The sequence below is a fragment of the Ahaetulla prasina genome, chromosome 1, assembly GCF_028640845.1.
Source record: "Ahaetulla prasina isolate Xishuangbanna chromosome 1, ASM2864084v1, whole genome shotgun sequence".
NCBI classification, from domain to species: Eukaryota; Metazoa; Chordata; class Lepidosauria; order Squamata; family Colubridae; genus Ahaetulla; species Ahaetulla prasina.
The window spans coordinates 329,608,482-329,621,822 of record NC_080539.1 but is presented as its reverse complement, the minus strand read 5'-3'; the positions used below and the strand labels follow the sequence as shown (position 1 = coordinate 329,621,822).

Genomic DNA, 13,341 nt, shown 5'->3' with positions numbered 1-13,341 from the left:
GGAGCAGAAGTCTCCAACCTTGGTCCCTTTAAGACTTGTGGACTTCAACTCCCAGAGTTCCTCAGCCAGCTTTGCTGGCTGAGGGACTCTGGGAGTTGAAGTCCACAAGTCTTAAAGGGACCAAGGTTGGAGACCCCTGCTCTGGAGCTTCTGGTGGGCCTGTTTTTCGCCCTCCTCGAGTCTCCATGCGTGCCCTGCACTTACCTGCATCCAAAATGGGCCACGTGGGGACTCCTGGGAGGGGCGAGGTGGACGGGGTGGAGTGGGATTTTGGGTTCTCCAAACTGCACAGAATCTTAGCTAGAAGTTCTCCTGAACCCCTGCGAACCTCCAGCAGCCCACCCCTGGTCCTCGACTTAGAACCACAATTAAGCCCCACATTGCTAAGCAAGGCAGTGGTTACATGAGTTTTGCCCCATGTTACGACCTTTTTTTAACCAAAGTCATTTAAGCAAATTGGTTGTTAAGTGAATCATGCGGACATTAAGCAAATCTGGCTTTGCAATAGATGGGCGAATATCTGTAGCTCGGGTGTAGGATGAGGATGATGAAGGTTCGTTCTCCAAGCTTCTGGAGGTAAGCCGTTCCACTGATAAATTGTTCTGTCAGGAAATTTCTCCTTAGTTCTAGGTTGCTTCTCTCCTTGATCAGTTTCCACCCATTGCTTCTTGTCCTGCCCTCAGATGCTTTGGAGAATAGCTTGACTCCCTCTTCTTTGGGGCAGCCCCTGAGATATTGCACTGCTATCATGATAACACTGCTATCATGTCACCCCTAGTCCTTCTTTTCATCAAACTACCAGACATACTCAGTTTCAGCAACCGTTCTTTATATGTTTTAGCCTCCAGTCCCCTAATCATCTTTGTTGCTCTTCTCTGCACTCTTTCTAGAGTCCCATAGAGTCCCAGCATCAAGGAGAGAACAATTCTAGAAACAAGGAGAAATTTCCTGACAATTAGAACAATTAATCAGTGGAATTAGAAGTTCAGAAGTTGTGGGTGCTCCCACACCGGAGGTTTTTAAGAAAATATTAGACAACCACTTGTCTGAAATGGTATTTCCTGCTTGAGCAGGGGGCTGGACTAGAAGACCTCCAAGGTCCCTGTTAACACTGTTATTCTGATTCCCGCTTTTTTCTCTCCCTATTGCAGGTTTTTAGCCAACACATCTTTCCATGGCCAGACAGGCGAGGTCTTCGTGCACAACACGTCTCACATCCACACTGACCGTCACTACAAAATCTGGAGCCTGCTGAGGGATTCGATGGGCCAGCCCACGTGGGTCACGGTGGGCAGCTGGAAAGGGGGTGAAATGGAAGCGGAGGAGGGCAGCTGGCCGCAGCACCTGCAGCGCAAGAACCAGGCCGAGGGCGGGGGCTTCTCGCGCATGAAGCTGCGGGTGGTGACCTTGGTGGAACACCCCTTTGTCTTCATCCGGGAGGTGCGTAAGTACATTGGGACATGTGGGGGCACCAGCTGACCAGAGCTGATCGCCTCACAGACCTTCCTCTTTTACAAAAATATAAAATTGTGCAACACCACGAGAGCTGTGGTGGCGCAGTGGTTAGAATGCAGTACTGCAGGCTACTTCTGTGACTGCCAGCTGTTTGCAGTTCAAGTCTCACCGGCTCAAGGTTGACTCAGCCTTCCATCCTTCCGAGGTCGGTAAAACGAGGACCCAGATTTTGGGGGACAATAAACCGCTTAGGGAGAGCTGTAAAGCACTAAGAAGCGGTATATAAGTCTAAGTGCTATGGCTATTGCTAACATATAACAGCCTTCGGTTAACTTGGCATTCTCCAGATATGCAGATTATAGGTAGTCCTCGATTTACAGCCATTGGTGTAATCATTTAGTGACAACAGCACTATGACTGATGATCAACTTACAACCGTTGCAGCATCCCCATGGTCACACGACCAAAATTCAGGTGCTTGGCAATTGGTTCATATTTATGACAGTTGCAATGCCCCAGGATCACATGATCACCTTTCGTGACCTTCTGACCAGCAAAGTCAATGCTCGCTTAACAACCGTGTTGCTAACTTAACAGCAGCAGTGATTCACTTAACAACCGTGGCAAGGAAGGTCATAAAATGAGGCAGAACTCATTTAACAACTGTCTTGCTTAGCCACAGAAATTCTGGGCTCAGTTGCGAACATCCATCATCTATATGCAGAATTTCATATTGGCTGGGAACAATGGAGGATGTAGTCCTGCACATCCAAAGTGAGCCAGATGGGGAACACAAATTTGTAGTCTCCTGCTGCAGTCTGCTTCAAATTGTGATGTGCCCCCCAAAGCAGGATGAAATAGGCATCACTATATTACAATGCACACTGCAGCCTCTCAGACGTGCATCCCAACATTGCACAGAAGTGCACGTCGGTAGTCCTCGCTTACCGACCACGCGTTCAGCAATGGTTCTGGGTTAATTCGCCTAATCTATTTGCAGGGAGCTGGGATTAAAAATGATTTGGAGGGTGCCAGGTTGGAGAAGGCTCGGGTGAAATGCTACCGGTTCAGACCGGTTTGGGTGAACCGGTAGGAAAAAAATGCTACCTGTTCGGGTGAACTGGTAGTAAAAAATATGCTACCAGTTCAGGCGAATTGGTATTTCCAACAATGCTGTGCAGTGTGATTTATATTCGCTTTCTAGTGAATCCTGCTTTCTAGTGAATCTAAATTGCGCAGCACAGCTGTTCCCCCCCCCCTCGCTGTTCTACTTACTTTTTCAGACTCAGAAAAGGCTTCTTAATTCTTCTTTTTCAGTGCTGCACGGTAGCGCCTACAGTGCAAATGCGTGCAAAGCACACATTTGGCATGCACTGCACATGTACGCACGAAGCGAACCGGTAGCGAAGCAAACCGGTAGCAGATTTCAGAGCATTTCATCCCTGAGAAGGCTGATCTCCAGGTTTCTCCTAGCCAGCCCCTTTGATTTCCTTCTTGATATTCAAAAGGTTATTAACTGGTGCTCTTTCCAGGTAGACGAAGAGGGCAACTGTCCAGCGGGGCAACTCTGCCTGGATCCTCACACCAACGACTCCTCCGTCCTCAATGCCCTCTTTGAGGAGCTGAATTCAGAGAACGGCTCCGTTCCCATGGAGTACCGAAAATGCTGCTACGGCTACTGCATCGACCTCTTGGAAAAGCTGGCCGAAGACTTGCCCTTTGACTTCGACCTCTACATCGTGGGTGACGGAAAGTACGGGGCTTGGAAGAATGGCCGCTGGACGGGTCTGGTAGGAGACCTCTTGAGTGGCACGGCCCACATGGCCGTGACGTCCTTCAGCATCAATTCCGCACGGAGTCAAGTGATCGACTTCACCAGCCCTTTTTTCTCTACCAGTTTGGGCATCCTGGTGAGAATCCGGGACACGGCATCGCCCATCGGGGCCTTCATGTGGCCATTACACTGGACCATGTGGGTGGGCATCTTCGTGGCTCTCCACATGACGGCCCTCTTCCTCACCTTGTACGAGTGGAAGAGTCCCTACGGCATGACGCCCCATGGCCGCAACCGTATGAAGATCTTCTCCTACTCCTCAGCCCTGAACCTCTGCTATGCCATCCTTTTTGGCCGCACCGTCTCCAGCAAGACACCCAAGTGCTGGACAGGCCGTTTCCTCATGAACCTCTGGGCCATCTTCTGCCTCTTGGTCCTTTCCAGCTACACAGCCAACTTGGCCGCAGTGATGGTGGGCGAAAAAACTTTTGAGGAACTCTCTGGGATTCATGATCCCAAGGTTGAACAAATTTCTTTCTATGCTCCTCTTCTATGCTCTCCTTGCCCTTCTTTCACAGTGTCCTGCCTAGTCTCCCTGACTTACTCAACTTCTTCTCCATCTTCTTCCTTTCCTCTAAATTTCTTCTCTGCCTCTGCTTTGCCTGTGTCCCATAGTTGAGCTTGGCTTCCCCTCCATCACCTTCCAGCCTTGGGGACCATTCAAAAAAAGAACAGTTGTGTTGCATCTAACCGAAGTGTGCCAACCCTGAAGCTGATCTGGCTGAAGCCACCCTGGAGCTGAGGGATAGGGAGGGGAGAGGAGAGATAGCTGGGTAGTCGAAACAAAATATTTTCCCCTGGGAACCAAGGATGTTTTCACACCTGGTTTGAGGAAGGAGGAGTGATATCACATGACCAGAGGATGCTGCCTTGATTGGGCCATGTGACTGATTGATTGGGTTTGAGGGGAAAACTTTCACTTTTAATTACCATATTTTTTGGAGTATTAGACTCCCAGATCTACCTTTTTTGATGCGGAAGACAAGAAAAATAATAATAATAATAATAATATTTTAATTTGTATACCGCCCTTCTCCCGAAGGACTCAGGGCGGTGAACAGGCAGATAAAATATACATACATACAATAATTAAAAACATCCCTTAAAAAACTAATTTAAATGCCCAAAATATTAAAAAACGTACTTCCCCATAAAATCACAGAATTTTAAAAACCCATCCAATAAAAATAAGAATCAGGCTAGTCCAGCCATACGGAATAAATAAGTTTTAAGTTCGCGGCGAAAGGTCCTAAGGTCAGGTAATTGTCGAAGTCCGAGGGGAAGTTCGTTCCACAGGGTCGGAGCCCCCACAGAGAAGGCCCTCCCCCTGGGGGCCGCCAGTCGACACTGTTTGGCTGACGGCACCCTGAGGAGTCCCTCTCTGTGGGAACGTACCGGACGATGGGAGATAGAAGCCGGCAGTAGACGGTCCCGTAGATAGCCCGGTCCTAAGCCATGGAGCGCTTTAAAGGTGGTAACCAATACCTTGAAGCAAAAAGAAATCTGCCTCTGCCTTCCAGCAATTTTGCCTCATTGCAGCAAACAGCAAATAGCCTTCTTTACTTTCATTTTTGTTTTCGGCATAGCTTGATTAGCACAAGAAAAAAAAATCTGCTCCCATCAATTTACCTCCTTGCAGCAAGCTGCAGAGGCCCACGCAGCAATAGGCAATGGCAATCCCTGCAGCCTGAAACAACTGTGTGTCGGGAGGTTGATCCAACAAAATCAACTTATTCTAATTAGGCTGTGCTGAAGCTGAAATGGGCTGTTTCTTCTTGCTGCTTGCTGCAAGGAGGTAAATTGCTGGGAGGCAGAGGCCAAAGGGTGGGGGCCAGTGGGTGGGTGGGGCTATATTTAGTGTATAAGACACACCCAAATTTTCACCCCCTTTTAGGGGGGGAAGGTGCATCTTATAATCCAAAAAATACAGTAGGTGAAACCCAAGGGGCCCTTCAGAGTTGGTTTTCACCAGATATGTGCCTATATCTGCACTCTAATCACTGCGCTGAGGTGGCGCAGTGGTTAGAGTGTAGTACTGGAGGCTACTTCTGTTGTACTTCATCTGATTGCTAGCTGCAGTTCAGCAGTTCAAATCTCACCGGCTCAAGGTTGACTCAGCTTTCCATCCTTCCAAGGTGGGTGTTCTGTCCCCACCAACCACAACCGAGCAGACACGCGAGCTGACTATATCTGCCAGCAATTTACTCCGATGACAGATATCAGTTCTGGCAATGAACCTGCGGTGGCCTGCCAAGTTCTCTTATCTCCTCAGACCAGCGTAACTGCAGTTCAGAAATAAACAGAAGCCAAAGTCTTAGTCTCAAAATATTGCAGCCAAAGTTTCCAAGAGTCAGTTTTTGTCTGTCACAAGAAGCTATAGAGCAGCTCCTCCTGCTTTTATACCCTGTGAGGTGTGGCTCCGTGACTCAGCACTCTCTAGGCCTGTCCCACCCCTTCTTTTGTTGTTCCCGCCTCTCCTTTCTGCGATGCCTGGGATTTAACCAGGACTGATTGTCAGCAGCTGCGTCTTGAGGCATTTCTTGGGAGGAGGAAGGTGTGGGAGAAAGAGGCCTCGTCATCTCCACCTGGCCTGCCTGCCTCTGGGACCTGGAGCGGAGCCAGAGAGGAAGGTCCTGCAGAGGGAAGCCCTGTCGGCTCTTCCCCCTCACACTCTCTGAGTCACTCTCTGCCAGGAGACCAGGCTCGGGGGCTGAAGCCACAACAATGGGTAAAATGAGGACCCAAATTGTTGGGGGCAATATGCTGATTCTGTAAACCACTTAGAGAGGGCTGTAAAAGCACTGTGAAGCAGTATATAAATCTAAGTGCTATTACTATTGCTAATACTGCTATTCTTCAAGGAATCTACCTGCCTTGGAGTTTTTGCTTGCAATGGATCTATTACTTGGAACCCTGACACAAAGTTTGTGACTCCAGTTTCCTCCCCTTGATGTTCCTCGATGATCAAACCCTTTGATGAGTCTGCAAACCCATCTCCCTTCTTATTTACCAGAGCAGCAGATGCTGTTGTGGCTCCGTTCCCCGGGCCTGGCCTCCTGGAGCCGGATGACTCGGAAAGTGAGGAGGAGGAGCTGACAAGGTCTCCTTTCCCCCCCCCCCCCCGGACCCTCCTCCTCCCTGGCACCGTCCCAGGTTCCAGCTGCAGGCCAGGAGGAGGAGGAGGAGCTGACAAAGGCCTCTTTCCCCCGACCCTCCCTGGCAACGTCCCAAGAGCCAGCTGCTGAGGACCAATCTTGGCTCGATCCGAGACAGCGACGTCGAAATAGGTGTGAGCAGCAGAGAAAGAGGTGGGGCAGGCCCAGGGAGTGCTGAGTCACGGAGCCACACCCCACAGGGGATAAAAGCGGGTGGGGTTGCTCTGTAGGCTCTTGTGTCGGACAAAGTTACAAGCTACTAGGGTGAACTGCTTCGTGCTCTTGGATTGAAGGCTGGGATTTCTTTGTGAGTAAATTTTGGATTATTCTGCGGGCTCCTGGTTGCTTTGGTAACAGATTGTCAGCACTCTGCTACTTGATAAGAGACTTGGCAGACACGTGAAGAAACAGTGCCAGAACTGTTCTCTGCCAAAGGACACTCAGCCGATTGTACATAAATTGCTGGCAGACAGCCTCGGCTGGCGTGTGTTCATTGGAGAGATGGGGGGGAACAGAACAGATGCTCAGTGGTAGGCTACAGGTAGTCCTCGACTTATAACAGTTCATTTAGTGACCATTCGAAGTTACAGGACTGAAAAAAGTGATTTATGACCGTTTTCATGCTTAACGACCATTGCAGCATCCCCACGGCCATAAAATTTAGATGCGTGGTCATATGATCACTTTTTGTGGCTTTCTGACAAGGAAAATGGGAAAGCCCGATTCACTTAACAATTGTGTACTGATTTCACAACCGTAGTGATTCGTGTAACAACTGTAGCAAGAAAAGTTATAAAATGGGGCAAAAACTCACTTCACTGTCTCATGTAGCAACAGAAAAACTGGGCTCAATTGTGGTCGTAAGTCAAGGACTACCTGCGTATATAGAAACGGAAGCCTGACTCATACCTCCACTCGTCTTCCTCTTCCTCCTCCTCCATGAATTTATCTAGTCTTTTTTTTAAACATTTTTTTTTTGACATTTCTGGCTATCACCTCAAGATGGTGAAATCTTGCATGACTATTTGCTGGGGGAAGCAATTTCAAACAGATTAACCTAGTAACCCAATGAGATTAGAAAACGGAAACTTCTTTTTCTCCCTTTTACTCACAGCGCGAATAGTATTTTTAAAAACCTCTTAAAATATTACATTTTAATTGCTTTCCAAAGCATCGGTGGGAGGGGGGGAGCAGTAGAAGAAGTAACGGATGGAAATTTATTAGAGATCCAGTCTAGAACTAAGGAGAACTTTCCTGACAGTGAGAACAATTAACAGCTTGACTCCAGAAATTGTGGGTGCTCCAGGTTTTTAAGAAGAGATTGGACAACCATTTGTCTAGAATGGTCTAGAGCAGGGGTGTCAAACTCAAGGATGGTTTCGGCCTGTGGGGGTATTTAGATCTGGCCTGCGGGGCCATCCTGGAAACAGCAAAGGACTGGCCCATGGTGCTTCTGCCAGTGTAAGCAGGCTCCCAAGCTCTGTTTTTGGCTGCCCCGTCCTCCTGCAACCCTCTGCCAATGAAAACGGGGCTCGCATGCGGCCCTCCCGAGCTCCGTTTTCATTGGCAGAGGGGTTGCAGGAGGCCAGGGCAGCCAAAAACGGAGCTTGGGAGCCTGCTTATGCTGGCAGAACGCTCGGGCCACCAGAGGTGCCCCCGAAAGGAGTGACGTCAAGCTGGCCATGCCCCCCAGCCTCCTCCCCCCCCCCCCGAGGTCAAACACAACCCTGATGCGGCCCTCAATGAAATCGAGTTTGATACCCCTGGTACAGAGTTTCCTGCTTGAGCAGGGGGTTGGACTAGAAGACCTCCAATGTCCCTTCCAACTCTTTTATTCTGTATTGCCCTTAAACCCTGCAGGCCTTTTTTCCCCCCTGTTCTCAAATCCTCTGTGATGCTTATCATCCTTCTGTTGCTGATGTGAAAACGTCCCGTGAAATCACCCCCTTTCTCTCTTTTCTGCTTTATCCGTCCTCCGTCTCTTTCCCGTCTTTTACCCTCCTCCCACACTGATTCATGTTGCAAACATTGAAAAAAGAATGTTCACATTAAAAGAAAATAATCCCCTCCCCCCCCACACCCGCAATTTTAAAAAAAGTCCCAAATCTAGGAGCAAATGGTCCTGATCCCAATTTTGCTCTTTCGCAGCTCCACCATCCATCCCAGGGTTTTCGTTTTGGCACCGTATGGGAAAGCAGCGCCGAGGAATATATCAAGAAGAGTTTCCCAGACCTGCACGAATACATGAGGCGGCACAGCGTCCCCACTACCCCTGCGGGGGTCAAAATGCTCAAGTAAGGGAGGCGGGGCCTGCGAAAGGACAATTCGGGGTGGGAGAAGTGCAGTGGTGGTATTCAGCCGGTTCTATCCGGTTCGGGCGAACCAGTAATGGTGGCTTCGGGAGGCTCCGCCCACCTGTCTGGACATAATCCAGTCCCATATATCCATGTTTTTGATGCTCTGAGCATGCGCGGAAGGCCCTGCACACGCACGGAGGTGGCGTGTACAAGCAAAGAGAGCGTGCGTGTGCGCGCCCTCACATTTGCAAACCGCTGGCGAAGGTAAGTGAATACCACCCCTGGAGAAGTGATGTTGCTGTTGTGGTGGGTTGGCATCTCTTCCAGTTGTAACGCCTGCCTTTTGGGGGCCGCCTGTCTAATTTCAAAAGGTCTCTGCAGGAGACCACTTGAAACATCTGGAGATGTTTCTCCTTAAGGACATGGTCACTTGCTTGGTTTTGTTTTTTCCCCCCAAGTTTTTTTAAATTTTATTTTACATGTACACATCATTGCGTGCGCAGTGGGGCACCTGGATATCATAGATTTTGGTGCAAATAAGAATAAAAACATTAATCATATTAGTTACATTCATCAAATTTATATAATTCTAATGTTAATACACATATTTGTATTAAGTTATCATCTTTTATTTAATTATTCAATGTTTCTATATATCTTTCTAATGCCAATCCCCATATTGTTTACACATACATGATAATTCCATTATTCAATTTCTAATCTTCCCTCTGATCATTGCTTTTATCTCATTATATAAAAATGTGTATATTAATAAGCCCCCTTCTCTCTTATTTCTATCTCCATTCTAATTTTAATCATATCACCATTATATTTTAAACAAGACATTTCCTTTTTACCCCTCATCACTTATCCAAATTAATGCTTTGATTCTTATTTGCTTTCATTTTAATAAAAACCGATAATAACATTCATTACATTCCATCAAACTAATATAGTTCTAATGGTAATTCACATAGTTATGTTACATTTTACTTTTCCATTATTTAATTGTTCGATATTTCAGTATATTATTCCAATTCCAATCACAGTCAATTGGTTGAGAGGAGGCTAAGATCATCTCTCTCTCCAGTCATCTGCGTTGTGCTAACAGATAGAACCTCAAGAGGTTGGACTGGGACTGAGTTCTAGTCTCCCTTCAGCCATGAAACACCCTTGGAAGACTTAGGGCCAATCCCTCTTTCTCATCCCAGCAGCCATTTTGGTCCAGTGGTGAAGATCCTGGGCCAAGAACAGGGAGATCCAGGTTCTAGTCTCATCACAGACTTTGGGCTAGTCCCTCTCTCTCAGCCCAAAGCCAGGTGGTCCAGTGGAGAAGATGCTGGAGAACCCACCTTCAAGTCCTTCCTCAGCTAAAGGAGCTTCTTGAAGGACTTAGGCCTACCCTTTTCTTTCAGCCCAGCCCACCTCAGCTCACCAGGTTGTTCTTGCATGGGGAAATGAGAGAAGGAAGAACCCTGTATGCCCCCTTGAATAATAAAAGGTGGGCTATAAATCACATCCCTCAAAGAAAAGAGGCAAGTCTAAACATTCTGTCTCTATTCTACTTTCCATCTTGACATCCCACTGCTGAACGTTGGGAATGATGGGTTACCATCTTTCTCGCCCCCACCTGTTGTGACCTAGGCCCAAGTAGTTATTACCAGACACAATCAGTCCTAAACAAACATATTTTATTAAAACAGCTGAGAATTACTTCATTCTCAGCTTAGTCCAAATTAATTCCGAAACAAATCCTTCAGAAAAGTCCTACGGCCTTATCACAAACATTTGTCTTCTTTGGCACCCTGCCAAAGGCTTTTCTTGGCAAAGCCCCATGAAGTTCAGAAACAAGAAACGCTGACTAGAAGCAAATGTAGCAATGTTGCTTTCCTACAAAGAGCCCAAGAGTCTTGCTGCTCTTTTAAGCCTTATGGGAGGGGCCAATCATCTCCTGGCCTTACTCCCAAGTTGTCCTTTTTGCTTTAGCTGTTCTTGCCTTCTGGCAGCTCTTCACATGTGTGCACTAGGAACAGGCTCCTCTACTGTCCGCCTCTGGAGGCTCTGGAGTTTGTGTATCACTCCCAGATGGCTCTGGCCCCATCTCTGCCACCGACGCAGAGCTCTCGTCCGGGCCTTCCCCTGACTCCAGGACTGGCCCATTGTCCTCCCCAGCCTCCTCACTGTCCAACTCTGCTGCCAGTTCCGCAGGCTGCTGGCGGACCACAATACCATCCCTAACTGTCCCGCCTCTTACCAACTTGAATGGGTCAGGAAGATAGATTTTGTGCAAGTTACATGTGTGACAGATTACAAGGATCTTACCAATTAACCATTATAATGTATTAATACATTTTGTCTGCTGAGGTAATGTCACTGGTATTTGTTCTTGGGTATTTGTAAGTCTTAAGGAAGCAATATAGGTAGTCCTTGACTTATAACCATTTGTTTAGTGACCGTTTGAAGTTAAAACAGCACTGAAAAAAGTTACATGACTAGTTCTTGCACTTACGACTGTCGCAGCATCCGTGTGATCACATGGTCAAAATTCAGCCGCTTGGCAACTGGCATGTATAATATGACAGTGGAACTGTCCTGGGATCAAGTAATCGCCATTTCTGACCTTCCCAGCTGGCTTCCAATAAGCAAAATCAATATTGGGAAAATCGAAGGAATTACAATGAGGTGCTCTCTTAATGAGCCAATGATCCTCACTTAACGACGGCAATGAGAACGCTAAGCAATGCAGTCATTTAATGTCATGCTTTACAACCACATATATTAGCAATCAAAATTTTGGTTCCAACTGCCTTCATAAGTCAAGGAGGGAGGGAGGGAGGTAGAGTGAGACAGGGAGGGAGAGAAGGAAGGAGGGAGAGGAGGGAGGGAGAGAGAAGGAGGAAGGGAGAGAAAGAAAGAGGAAGGGAGAGAGAGAGAAAGGGAGGGAGAGAGAGAAAGGGAGAGAAAGGGGGAGAGAGGAGGAAGAGATAGAGAGAAAGGAAAGGAGAGAGAGAAAGGGAGGAAGAGAGAGAGGGAGGGAGAGAAAGGGAGGGAGAGAGAGAAAGAGGAAGGGTGAGAGAGAAGGAGGGAAGGAGGGAGAGAAAGAGGGAGGGAGAGAGGAGGAGGAAGGAGAGAGAGAGAGAGAGAGGAGAGAGAAGGAGGGAGAGAGAAAAGGAGGGAGAGAGATAGAGAAAGGAAAAGAGAGAGAGAGAAAGGGAGGGAGGGAGAGAAAGAGAGAGAGAAGGAGGAAGGGAGAGAGAATAATAATAATAATAATATTTTAATTTGTATACCGCCCTTCTCCCAAAGGACTCAGGGCGGTGCACAGCCAGAATAAAATACAAAAGAACAGTACATATAATATTAAGAACAACCCTTAAAAACTTATTCAATTGGCCAATAATTTAAAATACAATAACACCCTATAAAATTTACAAAAGTTTAAAACCCATAAAATAAATTAAAAATTTTAAAATCAAGCCAGGAGAGAGAAAAAAGGAGGAGAGATAGAAAGGAGAGAGAAGGAGGGAGGGAGAGAGGAAGGAGGAGAGAGAGGAGAGAGCAAAGGAAGGGAGAAAAGAGGGAGGAGAGAGGAGGAAGGAGAGAGAGAGAGGGAGAGGAGAGAGAAAGGAGGGAGAGAGAAAAGGAGGGAGAGAGATAGAGAAAGGAAAAGAGAGAGAGAGAAAGGGAGGGAGGGAGAGAAAGAGAGAGAGAAGGAGGAAGGGAGAGAGAGAGAGAATAATAATAATAATAATAATATTTTAATTTGTATACCGCCCTTCTCCCAAAGGACTCAGGGCGGTGCACAGCCAGAATAAAATACAAAAAGAACAGTACATATAATATTAAGAACAACCCCTTAAAAAACTTATTCAATTGGCCAATAATTTAAAATACAATAACACCCTATAAAATTTACAAAAGTTTAAAAACCCATAAAAATAAATTAAAAATTTTAAAATCAAGCCAGGAGAGAGAAAAAAAGGGAGGGAGAGATAGAAAGGGAGAGAGAAGGAGGGAGGGAGAGAGGAAGGGAGGGGAAGAGAGAGGGAGAGAGCAAAAGGAAGGGAGAAAAAGAGGGAGGGAGAGAGAGAAAGAGGAAGGGAGAGAGAAGGAGGAAGGAGGGAGAGAAAGAGGGAGGGAGAGAGGAGGAGGAAGGAGAGAGAGAGAGGAGAGGAGAGAGAAAGGAGGAGAGAGAAAAGGAGGGAGAGAGATAGAGAAAGGAAAAGAGAGAGAGAGAAAGGAGGGAGGAGAGAAGGAGGAGAGAGAAGGAGGAAGGAGAGAGAGAGAGAATAATAATAATAATAATATTTTAATTTGTATACCGCCCTTCTCCCAAAGGACTCAGGGCGGTGCACAGCCAGAATAAAATACAAAAAGAACAGTACATATAATATTAAGAACAACCCCTTAAAAAACTTATTCAATTGGCCAATAATTTAAAATACAATAACACCCTATAAAATTTACAAAAGTTTAAAAACCCATAAAAATAAATTAAAAATTTTAAAATCAAGCCAGGAGAGAGAAAAAAAGGGAGGGAGAGATAGAAAGGGAGAGAGAAGGAGGGAGGGAGAGAGGAAGGGAGGGGAAGAGAGAGGGA

General features: G+C 46.9%; 1 protein-coding gene across 1 annotated transcript in view; it reads left to right on the top strand.

Moving 5' to 3' along the window:
- The window catches only part of GRIN3B (glutamate ionotropic receptor NMDA type subunit 3B), a 73,763-nt gene that overhangs the window by 50,690 nt on the left and 9,732 nt on the right, over nt 1-13,341 (top strand). The window contains exons 4-6 of the mRNA XM_058162554.1: nt 1,152-1,440; nt 2,988-3,749; nt 8,593-8,738. Coding sequence (XP_058018537.1) covers nt 1,152-1,440; nt 2,988-3,749; nt 8,593-8,738 — 1,197 coding nt within the window. The remainder of the gene's footprint in view (nt 1-1,151; nt 1,441-2,987; nt 3,750-8,592; nt 8,739-13,341) is intronic.